The sequence below is a fragment of the Lepisma saccharinum genome, chromosome 26 (genome assembly GCF_977018435.1).
Source record: "Lepisma saccharinum chromosome 26, izLepSacc3.1, whole genome shotgun sequence".
In the NCBI taxonomy this organism is placed as follows: domain Eukaryota; kingdom Metazoa; phylum Arthropoda; class Insecta; order Zygentoma; family Lepismatidae; genus Lepisma; species Lepisma saccharinum.
The window spans coordinates 42,721,500-42,743,328 of NC_139254.1; the positions used below are offsets into that span (position 1 = coordinate 42,721,500).

Consider the following 21,829-nt stretch of genomic DNA (forward strand, 5'->3'; position numbering starts at 1 on the left):
CACGTTTCACGCTGGTTTCCAGAATGCTGTGGCTAAATCTGGAACTAACGGTGGAATAAGAAATAGTTTGTAACATTTAACAATGACATTTCGCATTTACAAAATATGAGATATGTAGACTTTGATTTATTTATTATAGTAGACGGTAGAGAATTACTTAACACGAAAGTCAAGTTCTAATTTGCAGACATCAAAATCTACGCCAGGTTGTAAAATACATTTGCGATAGACAGCAGATAGGTTAATAAGGTTTAGAAGATTGCTAACGACTCTTAAGACAAACGTTCAACGAAGGTTATTGAGTGAGAAAATGGGAAATTGTTAAAAATAGCGGCCTAGTTGAGTGAAGGTCGAAGGTTCGAATCTCTTATAGAACCGGCTATTTTTTTACACTAATTTTTGGTGCATAATATATTTAATGTATTGTCGACATTTATAAGAAACAAAATATGAAAACTCTCCTCCTCCGTAGCGGTGCGGTCTAAGACTCTGTGCTTTGGACTCCGACTGCAGCGGGACGGCATGGATTCGAGTCGTCCTGGGTTCTCGGCCTGTTATCTGTATAGGACCGGTGGCAACCCACCATCGTGAGGAAATTGGGGAGTACGAGTGACTGGTGTAACCTGATTTCAGATATCTTCTATAACGGCTGAGGGTTCGACGTGCTGACCAGCGTTACCTCGTTGCCAGTTGAAGATAACTCTAGGTAGGATTGTGGAAGGGAGACTGACAGTCGGGAGATAGCCCATGGCCCTTCGAGGTTTTAAAATATGAAAACTATTCCTTCCGTAAATCTAATTTCTCGTCATTGTCACGTGAGATTTCTTTTCAGTATGACTCCTGGAATACTAATTAGTTCCTAAGTGAGATAATGAGATGGACAGAGAGATATTAAATTATGAGTTCACTGTTTAAAAAATAAGCATTAACACATTTTTATATTCACATACCTCTTTACAAATTCCTGAGCACGTCACTACAAATGAACCAATCTAGTGCACACTAGAGCCTTGGTTTATCGATACCTATGGGGTATCCTACAATTACAGTCAAACCAGAACCTCAATTCTCGAAGCTGTAGCCTCTCCATGTAAAACGATTGCGTGGTAAATATAGTAGATTTTGCTTAAATGTTTTGTGACATTCATACCACCTTTATTTCATTTGCTAGAAAGGAGCGTTTGGGTGTGTTGTTTATAAAGAGGCGGGTGGGGATTATATTTCTAATGCATATTGAACGAATTGGTCTTAACTCATAATCATGCCGTAAGAAGGAACGAACTCGTGGGGTAGTGGTTATCGCACTGGGTTGTCACTCTAATGGTGGTAGGTTCAAATCCTCACGGTGGCAAAAACTTTTCGTAAACTTTATTCATTCCCATTGTTACTATTTGAATTAGTCTTCTTTGAAACTAACAACGAAAGATTATACAATTATCTCTCTCTCTTTCAAAATGGTAATGCGAGGACAGGTTTCTTATTATAAGAATTGGAAATTTTAGTGGTCTCAACGCATCTAAAATCCAAAATACTAGATCGACGTTATTTTCTACTGAATCCTAAATCCACGTTATACACAGATAGGCTAATGGGGCCTGGACCTACAGTTTAAAGTGAGATACGAACCACTATGTGTCTCCACTTGTTATCCTGCACTGAACGTAAAACGAACAGCTCCCCGCCCCATTTTTAAAACAAATTTACATTAAATATGGTATTTATAAGATAATCATCATTGATTTGATTGTTTTTATTACTGAACGTCAAATACAACATTTTCCACAATCACCTCTTCGTCCCATCTCTCCCAATATCTTTCTGTCCCACTCTTTCCCCCCTTCCCCACCCCCACACACATATCAAAATAAATATTTTCTTAGGTTTGTATGTGTATAAATATAACATTAAATACCCCCAAAAATACTATTTATTTTCTACTTTCCGTCACCCCTCTCCCACTCCCACAACCCCTCATTATCATTATTATTGGCGTTCGCCAGACCAAGTGGTAATATATCCACGTCTTGTAATCAGTGTGTCCTTTTCCGAGTTCCAGTCAGGTCGCATAATGTTTCAGATTCCAATTTAAATGTATCCCGAGTCGTGATCAGCCTATGTGTGCAAAATGTGAAGTTGACCTCAATAATACAAGTTGTGCATTTTCTTTCAGCTGTGGTTCCCTCTTTTCGCGAGAAATAACGAATTAACCTGATCATTAACTCAACAAATAAAAATGCATCTCTAAATTAATTAATGAAAACTGTTATTACACCCAAACCACTATTTTGTCGTATATGTAAATGAATTGTCATCTCACGCAGTGAAAACAATGTGAAAATTGTTCTAATGAGTGATATATGATTGTCAAACACATACATGAATACATTATATTAAGCTCATGAACTATAATTGGGACAATTTAATACTAATTTGAAACGATTAAAGGCAATTAAAACGACAAAGTAAACTTTTGCGCAATCTTTCTGCTGATTCACATTATTGAAACAATATTTAACCAATGGGGACGTTATCTCATATTTGGAAATGCTGCATTGGTTGAACTTCCTGTGGACAAGACCGAGAGTCACGCCTCCTGCTCCTCCGAATCGAACTTCACTCTGATTGGAGGATCGTATATTTCACAACACTTCCTTGTTTGAGAGCTACCAACATAATTTCGTAAGACGTTGGACTTAGAAAAAATCCATGCGACAGATTTTTTGAACATGACTGTACGTACCTTCCACGGTTTCGAAAATTTTCTTCTACACTTATGCAAAATGACATTCAAAAAGGTGACGCACCACGAATTTGCTACTTTTGTGTGTCATATTTTGAGAGAAAAGGATGACTTCGATGATGATGACGACGGAGAATCTGAAATTGTTAGAATAATGTAGAAGAGCATTTGAAAACTCCCATTCGAAATGTGTGTGGATCCGGTCGCAACCCGGCCTTGTTTAACTGAGCAACTTTGTTTAATTATACTTTCAAAATTATAAAAAAAATGCAATATAATATAGGAAGGCATCATATATTAATACATAGGGAGGAATGGTTTTTGGGTCTATCCGTCAATGGTTTGTGATGACATAATGAACACGAAAGTAGGTATTCTTCGGTTAAGAAGGTTGCAACACTCCATACTCACTCCAAATCGACAAAACACAAGCACGACGCGCGATGATCCACACCTGTGCGCGCCATATTGTATGTTCCGCAACGGAAGAAAGGACCCAAAAAAATTACTCGTAATGTGAGAAACCGAAGTTATTTTCGTTTAAAAAAAGCATAATAGCACCTTCAACTATGTTCCGCAATACACAATTGGTAAGTGCGCACCATTTAAAACTGAAAATATCCGATAGAAATGTGTCTCCGATATAACAGACATTTACCCAGTTTTTATTCCAGAAATGCAAAATAAATCACTTGATGGAAAAATACTGCTTAGAATTCTGAGATTTTCAGTGTATGAAAAATTTCAAACATTTCTGTCCTACAAAACTCCTCATACACATGAGCGTCACCACAAATGTTTGCAGGGTGGCGAAGGCTCTTAAAACTTTAAGTAATAATAACAACAATTACCACCTTTATAAATGTTATTTTATTTTTTTAAAAAAAAAAACATTTTTTTTTGAAAATTATATATATTCCATACAGTCAATGTACTGAAATTCACAGTTGTGTACTTTGTTATTAACTTTTGTTGTTCAGCAAAAGGCTTGAACAAGTTGGACGAAATCTTAGCTACTCATAAAATTTATGTTGTATGACCTCTCATTGAAAACTTCAATTTTTCGAATTTTAAAAACTGTGAAACCATTTATTCTGTGAATTAAATGGTATAATATAAAAATAAAGCCTGATTGCTGTATTCTTTTCGATCTCGTGCAATAACTTCTGATATTTCATTCCAATACTAACTAAATTAACTTTACTTCTGTTGTTAACAATAAAAATCATTCTGTTTTGTTTTCTTTTGTAACTTGATATGAACGATGCAAATTCCCTGGGTGGGGGATTGCACGGACCTATTTGACCCCCCTTTCCCGACGCCCTTGCTCATACATGCCAACAACTAAAGAAAAGAGTGCTCGCTCAATGAAACAGGCCATGCCATGGATCATATCATGAGCATACACAGTGTAAAATTTCATGAAGGTAGTCACTTACTTATTTTAATATTTCGGAGCTCAATACTTTTATTTGATACTTACCGCTTTGACGATTCTCTCAGGAAGAAATGGCTTCACCACGGAATACAGGAAATTGAATACAGACGAATTGTTTACAATATGCCACGCTTTCACATGGATCGGAAAGGTTTCCTGCAACAGAAAATGTTTATATCGTAGATCGTCTAAACAAATAAGTTATATCTAAATTATTTTGCTTATGAAACTGGATAGGAATGTGTGCAGTGGGATCCATGGATATTTTCCTGCAAATTGTCCATACAATGTTTAGGCACTTTATTGGACCCAATAAGAGCTTCAAGAATTAAAAGAAAACTCAAAACAAGCTGTTGAAAAGTTCTGCACAAGCATACATAAAAATTCATCGCTTAAAAACACATAGGATGTATGAGAAAAATTAATGAAAATTAGTTATGGACAATTTGCGTAGCAATACTAGTGGATCCCACTTTACAAATAGATTTCTCTTTTTCTATGTATTGTGCCAGGACATTTAACTACCTCATTGGACAGTGCAAACATGGAAATTTAGGTCCTGTATAGGGAATGCAGGATAATTGTTAAAACACGTGTAAGTTGCACTTTGAGTTTATTAATGAATAGTTTCTTAACTGGGGTTAACAGAAGCAATACATTTTCATAAATATTAGTACATATCAATCAAATCAATTATGATGATTGTATAAAAATTTAAAAAATATCATTGTTGACAAATAAAAATACGTGCAATTTATAATTGTTTATCCAATCATATTAGAACCACCATGTCACAATTTTCTAGAAACTACATATAAATCGACATTTCTTGCATGTTTGCATTATCATCTCATAATTAACAAACTATTTTAACTAGAGTAATCCCTGAGTAATCCGGCAGATACCAGACCAGAGGACTGCCGGATTAACGAAAACGGCTGAGTAGTGGAGGTTCATTTAAATAAAAACGCATTTTAATAGAAAAACCTATGTTTATTGCACAAAATGTTACAAAATATGTACGTACGTATGTAACGAGTGCACTCACGGTCCCCGAAATGACGTGTCAATCATACCCCGGCACGGGGCCAAACGTCGTTATGTGTACGGGAAACCGGTCGTGACTCACGGTCCAGTTATCAAGTTCGGTACTGAGACGGTCGTTTATTGTCATACTATTGCGAGGCGGAGGTTAATACCTTGAAAAGTTACACTGTTTTGTTTACCTTTGATGTGTAGATTCGAACAATCATAAAACACTAATAGCATAATATCTGGTACCTGAAAAACGTCAAATAACAACACTGACGAACGGTAAAAAAGTAAATATATATTGTAACAACAAAAAAATATTGCAATCAACAACTGTTTACAAAGCCTCCTCACTCTCACAACATTCACTCTATCTCTCTTTCACACACATGAGGTATTTTTACATGTGAAGTATGGATACAAATCATGGATCTCATTAACATATCATTCCTTTTAATTTTTAAACCTTTATGTGAATTTAGGGCATTTGTCTGCCAGCTCCTGTGCTCTTTTAAATTAACTTAAGTGCCAGCCCTCGGAAAGCGGTTAACTAAGACAATTGGGTCGGCGTGGTTAAATCTTTCGTTCGAATGAACGTATGCATCGAGTCGTAAGGACGACATTATACAAGTTTCTCGGACGGGGGTATTACACACCAGCCTCTCTCGTCCAATGAGAACAACTACTCAATTACATAGTGATGCAAAAACTTAATTGGCTCCAGCTGCCGGAATACACTAATCAATCGTCGGCGCGAGCAAAAATTACCTTAAAAACCACCATGCAACAAATAATACTATTTCACGCACACGACCTTGCAATAAAATTTACGCCTTCCACAATTAAAAAGGACTCATCAGTCAAGTATTGACAAGTTAAATGGCGCGACGGGGCGGTCGGTTACACAAGAAATGGAGCACACTTTGACAATTTACACTAAATATTAAAGAAATGAAATGGAGCTTCTAACCCTGAATGCAGACAATTAAATTAGAACATCTGAACATGAAATTACCCTTTTTTATAACAATACCAAAACAATTTTTAGACGCGGAAGTTAGGTTTGGGTTTTCCTTAGTAACTTTGCAAATAAGTGAGACTTCGGCGTTAACTGTACGGTGTTGATACTAACGACGCACGTTTACATGGACATGAGACCCTCTGAAGTATACTGTACCAGACTCTGCTACATGGCGTGATCATTCATCCCTCCTGGACGCGGGACTTGTACACGGTTCCTTTGTGGCGAAATTGACCTCCGAGGTCGATCGCGACGAAGAATAATTGCGACGATCTGGTGTACTTGCACCTCCTTAGTACTTCGGGCGTTCCTCTTGCCACTAGCGTCGGATGTACGTGGTCACGCGCCGGTTCGGAATCTGTCTGGTGACGGGCTTCGATTCGGCGTCGTTCTGGAAGCGTCGTTCTGGAGTCGTCCTTCAATCTCTCCCTCTGGCTTCGATCGGCGTCGTTCTGGAGTCGTCCTTCAATCTCTCTCTCTCTGGTGACGGGCTTCGATCGGCGTCGTTCTGAAAACGTCCTCCGGGCTTTGGGCAGTGTTTGGCTTTGGTGTCGTCTTTGGCGTTGGCTGACTGGCTTCATCGGAAGATGGCGATGCATCGTTGCGGGGTCAGGGAAGTCGACAGACTCCCTTCTCAATCTCCTTTAGCCGCCCATGATTATGTAGTTAACGCTTGGCAAAAAACAAATCACCGCGTAATCTTCACCAAAATAAGGCGCACACTGGTAACTCTCTATCTGCGATTCGCTCACGGTACGTAAGGAAACAAAGTCCACGGACACAAAACAATGATCACGCGAGAGTGTAGCGCGGAGATGCTCTCTCTGTGAAATCCGGGTAAAAACTGTCTCTGGGGTGGTAGCACCGCATATATATAAGAGATTCAAATTCTTCCGTTGAAACCCACGCTAAGGTGGCTTCGCTTCGCTTTCTCAGGGGATGGAAATGACCTCTCTCCATTGTCTTGAAACGCGGTCAGCGACGCGTCCTGGATCCTTGCAGGCTTGAGCTCCAGCTGGTTTTCCTGGTCATCCGTGAACATGGGTTCGAACGCCTGCTGCGACTCAAGCCCGGTAGCGGCGAAAATAATCTTTCCTTATCTCCGCGTTGGTGCAAATATGTCCTGTTCTAAGCGGCGGCTGTCACTCAAGAAAAACCCTTCCCCAACTCCCGACGTCTGGCTCGGATACAAGTTATTTTCACAAAATAAGATCAAACCTCACACTTTCGTGTTTGTGCATAAAATGAATCAATATATAAAAAATAATTTATATCGAACTGCGTTTCACATGTCACTAGATACCGTGACACGTACATATATTAAAATGGAAAAACTGTGCACATGGGGTTCCGTGTGTAACAATGACGCGAACAGAGCTATACTGAGCGTAGTGTTTATTTGATGCCAAGGCCTCTGACACCGACATGCAGTAACTTGTTTTCCCTTTCACGCTCCCCACTCGCTCAACGCCGGACTACTGGAGAGGCAGGATTGGCGAAGTGCCGGATTATAGAGGGACAACTTGATTAAGAAAATATTTTATTGCAAAACATTTAACAAATATCCATGAGAGATTTGTAAAATGCCAGGAGATTCAATGAATCCAATAGAAGAAAGTACTTCGTTTGTGTATAACCACAATTAGGTGGTTATACACAAATGTTTTTCACAATTATTAATATATACAAAATATTAAAATTTCACTAATATTGAATACGTTTAATCACATTAAAATCACGGCAAAATTTTAAAATAAGGCTATTTGCATGTTTCTCATTTGACGTCGGTTTTCAATGTTTTGTGTAACGGGGTAAGGTTGGGATTGGTTGATGCAATCGATGAAGACACGCCCGCAAAGAAACTCGCAATCAAGATGGAACTTGGAGCACCTCTTTCCATATTTTCAAATATATTTTAAACTGGACGAATTAAAAAATCACAAGTTAATAAAACTGTTTCACAATAATAATAATAACCATTTCAGTAAGCGCGATGCTGAAGTGAGAAAATTTGGTGTGTGCCAAATGTGTTGAGTTATTCCTGCTCTGTTAATCCCGCAGCAAAAGGTCCAATCCCACAGTCGTATACTGCGTCAGGGATTACTTGATGCTTTTCCTGTCTGAATCTGAGAAGTTACCTGAAATCTAAAGTGTCAAACCCGCCACATGCAGGAATATGTTTCCAGAAATAAAAAATTAAAGTGATCAAGTATGATTTTTTCTTTTAAATTATATTACGTAGAATTACTTGTATCAATTTTATTTTTTTAACAACACAAAGTTCAACACATTTGAACGCTACATGTAACTGTTAGAAAACAATTAGTTATAGCGTCATTAAAGTCTTGCAAACTTCATACAAGTACTAAAACTTTAATACAATATTCGAGGTTTTGCTTGAAGTCCACTATATGCACAGAAAGGCTAATCGAGACTGGACCTGCAGTTTAAAGTGGTATACGAACCACTATGATGTGCCTCCACGGGGTATCGAACTAGTAACCCTTTGATTACAAAGGCGACGACGCTACCACTGCTCCATCGGGGAGGCCCTATTAGTTAGTTGAATACACTTGCTGTAACAAAGAAACGTCAGTCGATTACACCATTAATCCAAACACACAACAAAAATATTAATGTTATTTGAAGTATTGTAAGTATGGAACATGCTCATAGGTATCTTCGATTGATTGATTTGGTTTCCTTTACCTCGCATTTCTGCCACTTTTGTCTAATCGCGAACACGATGATGCGTGATGATACGATGAAGTTTATGAAGGAACACTCACAAACACCCATGCCCAAGCCGTAATTCGAACCCGGTACCCCTTGGAGTCCTTACGCGATCTGAGGCTGGCAGCCATTTTCGAAGATCGCTCGTGGTTCTGTACTTTCAAAGAACACTCTCAATACGCTTGTCTATTTCCATGCACTGACATCTTCTTCTCTTCCCAGCCAATATACTTCATGCTACCATCTTAATTGCATATGAGTTATTTTTATATCCGCCTTTATGGCCTCAAGCATCACCTAAACATTGGTTTACCTTTTCCTCATGACTTTGCTTAACTCTGAATACCAAGACTCAACGGCATTATTTATCGTGTGTCTTCGGATTCAATAGGACCATGAAGATATTGAAACATGTTCGTTATGCAGCCATTGTTTCAGGAATTAGTCGTTAAACAATTGGAGCTTTTTATGGAGTATAAAACTTTCCATGATGACGAGGAATACCGTTTTCACTTCTGATTCAGGGATCAGACAGAGTGCAGCAGATATGTTGATGTGCAATCTTACAGTTTAATCATTCTTATGAATGTCAAATGTCAGTTAGTCTCACGCATTGAACGTTTCCCCAAATTGTTGGTCTAATGTGTATTTTTATGAAAATACAAACTCAAGTTCCACAGTATAATTAAACTCTAATAAAATACTGGTTAGGTGAATTTGGATAAACACTTTTTTTAAAAAAAAACTCTTCCTCTTGATGAAATCCGCCTACGCTAGCCTATTGGTTAAGTTATTTCTAGGTGCCTGGAGTTTTTTTTACTTGTTTTCTTTGCATATTTTCCTACCTCAGGGGGCCCTTCCAATATGCCAAATTTGAAATGAATCAAAAACTGTAAGGTTGAGGACCTTGTTGATTTCACGTGGAATGACCCATATAAAAATTCACTGTGCCAGATGGATGTACGTTTAAATATGTTACTGTTCAAATACATAAATCATTTTTATCAACTTTCTATTATTTAAAAATTATCTGGTACCATTGAGTCAGTGAAGAGAAGTAACTGCTTCTGACTGAATGCGATTGTCAGAGTGCGGTAAGATGATAGGGAGTAAAGAGGTGCATTCGCGTAACCGAGAATTAGGCTTACGCATTTCTCAGTGTAGCCAGGCAGGGGCCAGGGGGGGGGGCTCAGCCCCCTCTGGAACTACCGTCAGCCCCCCCCCCGGCACTGAGGTCAGCCCCTTTGACATTAGGTAAAACTATTTTATGTCATTTGTTTGCAGTGAAGAGAAAAAATGTAGACAGCATATATTATTTTGGTCACAACTTTGATGAAAGATAAATTCAGGGAGCATGAACAGCAGTTATTACATTCATTCATCTTATTTATAAGAAGAAGTGTAAGTAGCGGCAAGGATTTAGGAGATTCTCTTCTCTAGACTTCAGAAAGTTTCTTCACAGGGGAGCTTCTTTATCTGTACCTTCGTTGCCCCTGTTGCGACCTCCCATTTATACAGATATCTGTGACTTTGATGTCATTATGCAAATTCCCTCCGCATCTGCGTCAAAGGTTAACTAACAGCTTCCAAGTTTTGGGAACGAAGGGGAGTTTTATTGTTTCGGCCGGGGAGTGGAATGTATGCTAGGCACTATGATTGAATATTGTCCATCTTTTCTTGGGTGATATAAATATCTGAATCATCAAACGTAGTATGGAGTGTGCAGTAGAGGATGATTTCAGTATCAGCCAATTAACACTTCAAGCGATATTTTAAAAGATATAGAGATAATATAGTATTTGTGTGATATTTCTAAACTTTATGTAAATGAATGACCCCCACACATAATTTACCTTCATTTAATACTGTTAAATTCTTATAAAATGGACGTGATGTACAAAGCCCCCTTCTAACCCGTGAGGCCCACGGCCCCATGAGATCAATTCTAGCTACGAGCCTGAGTGTATATACAGGCGTCCGTCATTCTAATAAATTATAGTCCAAATATATCTCGGTGTTTTCATTTAAAGGGAGGTAGGTTGATTTAAATCAGGTATTTTTAAAAAAATCACTTATTTAAATCACTTTAAATAAATAAGTTATAGAATAATGTACATAAGGATTTTATAGATATCAAAATCATTCTGTGAAAGTATTAATCTTGTAATCATTTACTGGTATTTATTAGTATCTAAGAAAGAAAAAGAAAGGAAACAAAATATTACGATAGGAAATGTAGTATGTAAACTGTAAATAGATTACATTTTTCTTGATTTAAACTCCAAAAATTTTTTATGGGAAAAAATAGCAACAATTTTGTGTAGGATAATATACAAAATACTAATCATGTTAAATCGTAAATAGTGTCATTATCATGAAATTGAAAATAAACATGCAGCTGATATTTTGCAAACTATCTTTAAAAAAATTGCCAAATTTCAGCTACAAAGACTATAAAGATATTTAATGTTACAATTACAGAGTACATACAGGATGTTTTATTTCCACTGGATGAAAAGTTACTGAACTTATTATAGTTTCATTAACACACTCAACAAACATTTCCATAGTAGGTTCGTACATACAGTATCTGAAATAGAAAAATGTATATTTACATATATTTTTTATTTGCTTTAATCAAACTGTTCAAATATCTTACAGGGCCGTTTGCTAGAAAAAGCCTTTGTTCAAAGAAACATATGTATATATATATATATGTAGTTCTAGAAACAACACAAACAATATTAGGCGTGGTTTATAAAAAATGAAAGAAAATCGATTTAGAGGAAAGAAATCTCAAAAAACTTTTTTAAAATAAAGATCATTATTTTTATCCACCCTGTTAGAAGTAGTAATACGAGTTGGAACACCTAAATCGCGGGTGAACACGTGGATCTCAACGGACTTCACAGAGGAAAAAGGAACCAAACCTGTAACCCTGAGATACCACCAACATGTTCTACTGAGCTGCTAAGGTGAGTTGCACCATTGTTCTCACGTCGTTGGTGATAAGTGCAGCGCTACGAGAACCGTAGCATTCTTTCTACTCTTTTATCGTACATTCATCCACCAATCATATACATTTATGTAGTCCACGTTCATTTCCCAGCCAGTTATTTTCCTGATTGTATCGTGGTGTATGATCGAAGAAACAAATGAAACAGGTACGCACGGCAGGTTTGTCATTCTGGCTTGCAGGAAAACCAGTCACGGAAACTCTGACATATATCACGACGGAATTGAACAGATAAGTCGCCCAAGAGACGGAACAGGGAAAAAGAAGTCGAAAACGTCGACAACCCAGCAACGAAGACGATTCTGCCAACAGTGAGTCCGACGACGCTGGTTCTTCAGCGTCATAGCAACATGGTTCGACCCAAGTTGCCACGCCTGTAGCCTCAAAAACCGAGAAGACATACAGACCTCCCTGTATTTCCATATTTGGCGAGACAAGCTTCACTTTGGCAGACCGAATACATAGTCTCACAGAAGGCAGAGCTACTTTTACTTACAACAGAGGATGTTGCAGAGTTCACATATACAAGAAGCAGGATTTCACGATTGTTCGTGACTGCCATCACAAAAAGGAGATCGGATATGCTTACGGCTCGTCTGCTGCAGAGAAGCTAAAAGTGATCATTCGACAGCTTCCGGTGGATGTTGACACTGAGGTCGTTCGAGAATATTTGACAAACTGCCGAGACTTCCAAATCCTCTCCGCCCCAGTTCGACGGCAGCAGCAACCTACCAATACAAACCAGGCTTCCCGTGGTACCACTTCGATAAGACGACTATAACCATAATGTTAGTCTTTCTACCAAAATCTCCGAAATCTCAACGCATCTCCAGACTTGAGAATATCGGCGCTTATTCGATACGAGTGGAAATTATCGCTCGTCACAGATTTTGCTATGTCATGCTTGCCAAAGGATCGGGCATGGCCAACGTCACTGCTTCGCCCAGACCCGGTGCATCAAATGTGCAGGGGCCCACTTATTTTCCGTCTGCCCAAAAAAGGACCAGACTATACCACCGACGTGTGATAATAATTACACAAAATTACTACACCAGCTACAGAGGTTGCCCTTAAAAACGAGCGACGTGCCCAACAGGATTACAAACGACGAGCATCTACTCGACCCATCGACAGGACATTGCCATGATATCATCAGTCAAGGAACCTCGCCCTGCAGCTCAGTCTAGACAGCCCAATCAGAAGCCAGCTTCACGCCGGATGGATCCCCGTCCTCCAGCAATTCAACAGGTCTTGCGCCCAGCGATTGCTCCGACCTCGCTTCAAGCTTCGATGTTCGACATCCTTGAAACCTTAACCTTCATGATTCTTGTGTTACTGTTTTGCCCCTTTTATATGTGAACAATAGCTAGTTCCCGGTTTGTGACAGTTGCAACCGGTCAATTATATCGACTTGAGAAGTAGGGTAGTAAAGTCACTACCCAAAAATTCTCATATTATATTTCTGTTATGTTATGTAATAAAACATTATAGGTGTAAGGTTGTAAACAAATTGTTGGTATTTGAATAAAGATTGACGACGAAGTTGAAAGCCGAGGTTAGTAAAAAAAAAAAAGTAATCAAAAGTTACGTATATTCTTTGTCTAGGTACAGAAGCTATAAAGTCAATCTCTTGTCATAGTCAGCGTCAGATTGGCAATCTGGCAGTACTGGACAATACAAGAAGGGTAAGTCCTGAATAAGCAAAATTGGGATGGGCCTGGGTCAATTTATGGAGATCGATTTATCACATAAGTATAGCAGAGAGGATAATTTCCTGTGAAATTCATCAAAACATTGCTCTTTAACTGCTTTACTTCCACAAAACTTATCTTAATGTTCCGCAGCCTCTCACAAGATTGACAAATAACCTGACCTGTGTAGGCGATCAAAGTGCGTGGGAGATCGATTAAAACTTTTTTATAGCTGCCGAAGCCCGCTAGATGCTGACTATCGACTCTATCGCTTGCTCTTTAAGATTTTTCATGGATTTAGCCGCATATGGTGCTTGGTCGTGTTTGAGGAACACATTTTTCTGTCCGATGGAAGGATATCCACCCTCCATAAGAAAGCTTAACACCCACTGATACGACGGAAACGCTCCACCTCGAACCTCCGAGTGGAAAATTCCATGGGCCTTTCCGAGGGTAGTCCTCCCACGTCGAATCTATTGGTGGAAAAGGACTATATAGATATAAAATAAGGATTGGTCCCTAAGTATTCAATTAATTCATTATAATTATTTTAATATTTATTTCACATTTTTAATTTTTAATGGTGATTTTATTAATAATGTATGTGTGTTGGTGTAGCTTATATAAATAATGCATGACATTGAAGTTGTTAGGAAAAATAATTAAGCTTCATAAACATTTCCTGAGTTTACTTAACTCATCTTTATCACGAAAAGATAATGTAATTTGTACACTAAAGAAATATTAATAGGAGTATTAATGAAACATTTTCCATGCTCGGCTACAGCGGGGCCGAGTACGACGCTTGCCGGAGCTAAATGAAGAGACGCGGAATTACACGAGAGGGCATTGAAGACGAGGCGAAAGGAAAATTTCTTCCCTATAAACCTGCAGGCTTCTGGCACGGTAATTCCGCGCTTCAGTCCAGCGCATTTCGCTTTGGTGGGCGTTACACCATTGGATTTAAATAGATGCCGTCAACAGATGTTCTATTGTCCCGTTTCTATTGCTTAAAGTCCACGTTTTATTTTTTTCAGTAAAAGTTTAGGTGTTCGCATCCTCCCAAGGTCCTTTAAAATAAAATAATGATAACATATTTTATTTCCTTACCTCAATCATGTGCAGCCCTGTTCTGATGTGATACGGGGTTAGGAAGCGGATGAGCTGCCACCTGGCAGACGCTGCGTCTATTAGAGCTACAACTCCGCAAAGCTGTGTGTCCTCTTCCTCCAGGGCGTACTCCACGTGGCAGACGACGGACCGAGCCACCTCCTGCGCCGTCTGTCTGCTCGGGTCTACTGGAGCTGCAACAGATTGCACTCTTTGTGTTTATATATATATATATATATATATATATATATATATATATATACACATATGCATATATATATCCACACGTACCTACATACATATACGAGGGGCGTTCTATAATGATTTACACTTTATTTTTCTTCAGGTCCATGGTCCACCATTCGAGAAGTAAGGACTGGCATGTGAAGCTACGAGTCTAGTCTACCGATTGCAGGAAGCAGTGCCCAAAAAGGATTACCGGTGTTCACACAGCAGCACGTTCCGTATCACATTGTCAGCGGACTTTTGGACAACATGGAAAGCGACTATAATGGTCAGAACTTGTACCTTTTTCTGTTGACGTACATCCTGTTTTGCAGCCTTCTACCCAATTGTAAACGGTTTTCCGTGAAGGCGCATGTTCACCACACACTGCCACCAATCGCCTGTAAATCTCTGCTGCGGTCCCACCCTCTCTCCATAGAAACAAATTGTCGAACACTGACCATTATAGTCGCTTTCCATGTTGTCGAATAGTCCGCTAACAATGTGATATGGAACGTGCTGCTGTGTAAACACCGGGAATCATTTTTGGGCACTGCATCCTGCAATCGGTAGACTAGACTTAGACTTATAGCTTATACGCCAATCCTCACTTCTCGAATGGTGGACCATGGGACCTGAAAATAAAGTGTAAATCATTATAGTACGCCCTTCGTACATGTAAAAGTGTCTTCCAATGTCTTCCCTCGTTTTCTTCCTATTTCTTCCACCATATCTTCCTATGTCTTCCTTGGTCTGCCCCTGGACATTCTTTTTTCTAGTCTTGCCTCCAATAACTGCTTGGGTTTTCTTCCCTCCTCTATTCTGGTTATATGGCCAAACCATTTCATTTCTCTTTCCGTGAGTTGGTTTTTAATTGATATTTGCTCCAGCTCTTCCCTTATCCTATCATTTCATACTCTGTCTTCTTGCTTTTCTACTATCTTTCGGTAGTACTTCATTTCTACAGTTGGTATCTTTAAGACCGTTTCCTTTCGTTGACCAGCTCTCACTTCCATACAATAATATTGGTTCTATCACTGATTTATATATTTGTAGTTTGGCCCTCGTTCCTATTTTTCGTTTTCCAAATATTGTCTGGTTAATATATGCATTATTTGCTACTCGGAGACGAGTTGAGACTTGTGGGTCTATTTTCCCATTTTGATGAAGTATTGTTGCAAGGTATTCATAGTTTGGGGCATGCGCATTTAACTGTAATGTTTTCCACTACACATTATGTCTAGGTTTCTTACTTGATCTTCTGTTTTACTCATCTTCAGTACTTTTCTCTTACTTACATTAACAACCATCCCTTTTTCCTTTAACGTTTCTGCCTATTCTGGTATCGTTCTTTGCGGCTTGCCCTCTGTATTTGCAATGAGTAATATATCCTCTGCATACACCAAAGCTTGACAATCATTCTCCACATTCCTACCTTGGTCTTTTCTGTTATTCGTTTGCCTGTTTTTATCACTTCATCTATTTCTCTTATAAATAGCAATGGGCTCAAACTGTTCCCTTCATTTACTCCTCTATCCATCATAAAGACTCGGAATCTTTCACCACTGAAATGACTGGCCGCAACTTTTCCAAGGCGTTGGATCGGCAGGGGAGGGCCAATCCCGTGACTTTCAAGGTGTTCCGCCTTGACGACTTTTATGTGTGGAGACACATGAAGGCCTTGATTTGCGCAACATCTCAGACAAAGAATCGTCGATGCTGCTGAAGAAATGCGACGCTCTTTCACTTCCAGGGTAACTAAAACAGAAGTAAGGAAGCGGGTTCCGTCGTGTATTCGACATAGGGGAGAACATTTTTGAGCAAGACTTGTGAACTTAATCCATTATTACATACAAGATTTATTTCATTTAATTATTATTTCAGTTCCCATTTCATAGTCGCCCACTGCCTGCCCCTTTGTTATTGAACTTTTATCCAGGTATGTTTACTTTCTTGTGAACATTAATACGTCGTCGGACAGCTGATAAAACAAGGAAGTTTTTCTAGTAGTTTGTGCGTTTAGTGGATTACTGATTTTTTGAGATATTTGCTGTTATTTGGCAAGCCATAGAAAATTTAAACATGGAGTAAGTTTGGACCTGTTCTGTGAAAATGTTTGGCGCTTGTGATTGTTTTACTGTTCATAAAACATTGTAAATGTGTTGGTATGACATACAAATTACAACAAGTTGAATTCGATCACCAATTTCTTCTTCTTATTTTGATCTTGAACCTAGAAATATGCAGTTTTCCAAAAAAAATCAATAAATGTGGAATATCTCGAAAATTTACCTCCTTGGTATAAAGCACTTTAGGGTTAAATTTGTTGCAAATTCGCTGTACAAGTTCAACGAAGTTAGTAATAAGTTGTGTTTTATACAGATCATATTGATACACTTGTAATACTATTCTCTTTGCTTGTATGTTCTGCAAATATGCTGTATAAAAAAACAAACTGCCGAAGTACTAATTGAGGCGAGTGTACTATCATGCCTTCAAAGGAATACGTCGAAGTTTGAGGTAACCCTGTATATATAACTGAGGATTTTCGGACATATGTTTATATAAACTTTTCTTCTTCTTCTGGTTTGAGGAACCAGCCCTCAAAGTTTGTAAAATTATATTTCAAACACCCTGTCTATATATATATATATACACACACACACACACACACCCACACACACACACACACACACACACACACACACGCACATAGTAGTAGCTTTTGTGGGCAATCATCCTCCACGATCGATTGTCTATACTTGTATATTACAAACACGAATAGAACATTGTTCGAATAGTTCATTGATTTTGTTTATTTGATTTCGCTATTTTGCAATTTTAACTAATCGCGAGGATGAGGTTGAGTGATGGTATGATACTGTACAGTTGATTAAGGGACACTCCAAAAGAATACTCATACGCAGGCCGGGAATGGAACCCGAGACACCACGCTTGGTAGCGCCCTCCATTTTCCATCTCGGCTTATTTTTCTGTGATACAAATACCCCCAAGATCTGGTCGACATTACCTACTCCTTATTTCAAACAATTCAACAAGTTAATTTTAATTTTATTATAATTCTATTATTAGTATTTATAATTATACTTAGATCATGTTTACGACAACCGTAATGCAATGAACTTGCTCTCAGAAGAAAAGTATTTTTAATCCCATTTGTAACAAAAGATACCTCCACAGCACATTGTCACTCGCTGTACCTTGAAAAAGTATTACCATATGTACAGTCATGGACACTTCTGGGTTGTAACGACCCTATTGAAGAAGCACTGAAGCAAACCCTCGATGTCTGACCACCAAGCGCCTTGTGAGTAGACAACCCAACCAACATTGCAATTGTGCGGCTTGTATACAAGTCACGGGTATACATCTCTGTAAATTGAGTAGTGATGTCAAAGAGAAATACGAGATGAAGATTGTCGATCGTAATGTCTCGTGTTCTCGACATGGAATAATACTCGGTCCCCGTTACGTTCCTTTATTTAATGATGTTTGGGAACGAACCTGACGGACTGGGTTTATATTTTCACTCCTTGCATTACACTAAGTTCTATATTTTACAATTATACTAATGCTTTGAACGAAAATAATACCTAGAACAACATCCAACACACCTACACACCACTCTTGTCACACACACGCACGTGAAAACACACAGACAAAGATAAGTTTTAACTTCCAAATAACAGTAAACGGAGAAGCATGATGTGCGAAACATGGGATATTTCACAGAAAGAATGCGTCTATTTTTGACATACGTGGTTTCTATCAATAGACTATGAAACAATTATCAGTAAAATTAAGATGCATTTGCGTTGAGGAAGGAAACAGACTGGCTGGAGAAAAGAAAACGTAGTGTTATAGATAGTGTGTTGGTTAGATTGCAGAGCTTTCATCAGCAAGAACTGGGTTGGAACTAACAAGAGAGGACTAATGATGAACTAAAATTTTAAACTAAAATAAAATATCTAAGTTTTTTCAGGAAAAGGCACACAAGTCACAAACTGCGAATATTTGTTGATTTCATGTAAGAACGGGTCCTTTTATAGTGGTAGGGTACCCTGTAGTTTTTTATTATTAAATTGAAGGAATCAACCTACTAGTCAGTATCCCCAGTTTTTCACATTTTTCTCAGTTGTCACACATGTCAATTTTATCTATGTTCTCTTTATTCTCTATGGGACAAACCAAACATCCATGCTCGAAACGAGTATTGATAATACCGCACGCTACCCAACAATTTCCGAGGAAAAGTTTGATACCTGGTTTAGACGCAAGCGCTTGGGATCCCAGTTTAAACTGTAGGTACAGTTCAGTATTAGCTTTCTTACTGTGCATAAAGTAGACTTAATAGAAGAAAAAAATCCGAGAAAAGCGCTTGAAGGTTTCAATGCTTTCCAAGTGCCTTGATGAGGCGAAGCTATTGTATGACATTCAAGCGGTAAAGTGGCCCCGTTGTAGCGAATACGTTTCACGTCCTGAAGGTTTTGGGTTCGATTCCCGTTCTACTGTACATTTTTTAAATAACTCGAGTAATTCATTTTTGCATTCTATTTAATAAATTATTTACATAAAGGTGAAATGTTACTTTATTTTTTCTGTAGAAATCTCTATTTTACCGTTTTCAATTTTATTTATGAAAATGATTTATGACGATAATTTTCCATTTTTCGCATAATTTTACAAACATTTACATATTAAATTGTCCACGTGTTTTATTCAAAAAATGTTATGCCTGGCAAAGGTATACATTTCTTTCGAGAAAATGATCCAGATATACAAGTAATTGTCGTAAAAGTTTGGAAAACAAAATTCAATTCAAAATTCAACAATTTGCTCTGCAAAAAAATAAGAATGTGCGCAATAAATAAAATGAAATAAATAGTTGCTCGAGTTAAGAAACTGGATGCAATCAAACGGGAATCGAACCCAGTACCTTCTAGGTGTCAAGCTAACACACTATCACCACACCACCGACCCTTCTGACAGACGGAAAATATATTCGTCTCATGAGTAACGCTTGCTAAATTTCTAATCTTTGATGCGCTTTTTTCTCGGAAATGACTGGTTAATGTAATTGTTGTTGTTTGTCACGTACTTATGTTTACTGCGACATTTGAGCACACAATCGAAACATAGAGAAAAAATGTTTTTCTGCATATCATTACTTTTCTCTGAGCTCAAAAAATATCCCGAGTCCAAACTCACTGCAAGTTACCTAGTTATGCAAAACGTGCCAGGACCATACGGAGCATGCGCTTTATCAAGAATGCGAAGGAACCTCGCAAAGAAGGTTCTCTGCGGTCCTGACGGTTGGCCGCGGATTTACGTGGTATCTGCTTATCAGTCGAACATTACCTTGTGCATTCACACCAGGACACTGAAGCGAACGAATGTATTTCTTGTGATTTTTTAAGCTGGAAGGAATCGTTCCACGCGTTACAACCGACAGAGGTTTGTCTTCAGCTTACATATTTTGGGACAGGCAAACCACACTAGACATACAGAGTATATTGTAAGATAGGAGGCAATTATTTCTCCGCCTCCTCACACTGACAATTTTATTACCTTTTTTGGAGTTATTTGGCCACAGAAACGCATCTTATTATTGAAGTCGTATCTCATGTGATGGCATTGTTCAGTATGCTGACCAGGTTTTTTTGACAAAAGCTGGACAGGGTACTCCAGAACAGTAATTTTCTACATTTTATATCTGCTTCCTTCATCGTCCTGTTTAAAGCACACAAGCACATACCACAAACATGTAAGAGAAATATTTGTTAATTTGGTAACTTGTTTTGCAGTTGATCTTATATCATGAATATCTGCAACTAAACAAGGGTTTTCCTTTTTAAAGATTACAATGAATATTTCTTTTTTATTAGGAAACTAAAAGTAACTTCAGTATTCTCATGCAGTACACAAGAGATTATAAACACTCTCTAAAACATACTACTGCTCCTTGCAACAAATTATTTCCACAATCAAAACACAAAATTAAGGCATGCTCAAGTAAAATTACATTTCTGTGATTATCAAGTGCTTTACGGGTTCAACGTCAATTTTGGATTTGTTGGTTATCCATATATTATTAATTTTGAAAATACTCTTTCAGTTGGTGGAATGTGCCAGAAATTGAATGCCATATTTTAAATCGTGAACGTGTTTTGTTTCTTTAATTAAAACTTTTAGTTTCCAATTTAGTCCATCAAACCAACCTGTGTTCTTCTATCTTGTTTATTTATAGTAATAACTAAAAACCCATTGAAGCATAGATAAACCTTTCACTGTTCATAAGTCAGTCATTGTTCTCTGCAGTTTTCAATGCAACTTTTGATACCCGGTGGAGGCACATACTGGTTCGGATCCAACTTTAAAATGTAGGTCCAGTCCCGATTAGCCTTACTGTGCATAAAGTGGACTTAACGCATTAATTCAATCAATCAATCAATCAATCAATGCAACATTTAGGACTTGTTAACGTGCATCTTACGCTTCACATCAGGGTATGATCATTTAAAAGTTGTTTTAATTGAAATTCCACATTTTTATTCTTTCAATATATGATATCAATATCACATTGCAAAAATAGTTATTAATGGTTTTAAAGTCATTTACTGGGGAAAAAATCGTATTACTTTGGATTCGAACATCCAAACACAAATATCAAAGTATTTACTTTAGACCACTCACGATTTTGAAACGTGGAAAGGTAATCATTTTACGGAGAACGTGAAAGTTGGTGTGTTGACAGAATGTAACTACTGCCATATTAGCGCTGACAACTAGGAAACGACCTCAA

At 38.1% G+C, this 21,829-nt stretch overlaps 1 protein-coding gene across 1 annotated transcript in view; it reads right to left on the reverse strand.

Moving 5' to 3' along the window:
• Window positions 1-21,829, reverse strand: part of LOC145979638 (clavesin-1-like) — a 102,284-nt gene that overhangs the window by 14,224 nt on the left and 66,231 nt on the right. Inside the window, exons 6-7 of the mRNA XM_083112603.1 lie at window positions 14,782-14,975; window positions 4,224-4,334 (exon numbers count right to left, since the gene is read on the reverse strand). Of these exons, the coding sequence (XP_082968729.1) occupies window positions 4,224-4,334; window positions 14,782-14,975 (305 nt within the window). The remainder of the gene's footprint in view (window positions 1-4,223; window positions 4,335-14,781; window positions 14,976-21,829) is intronic.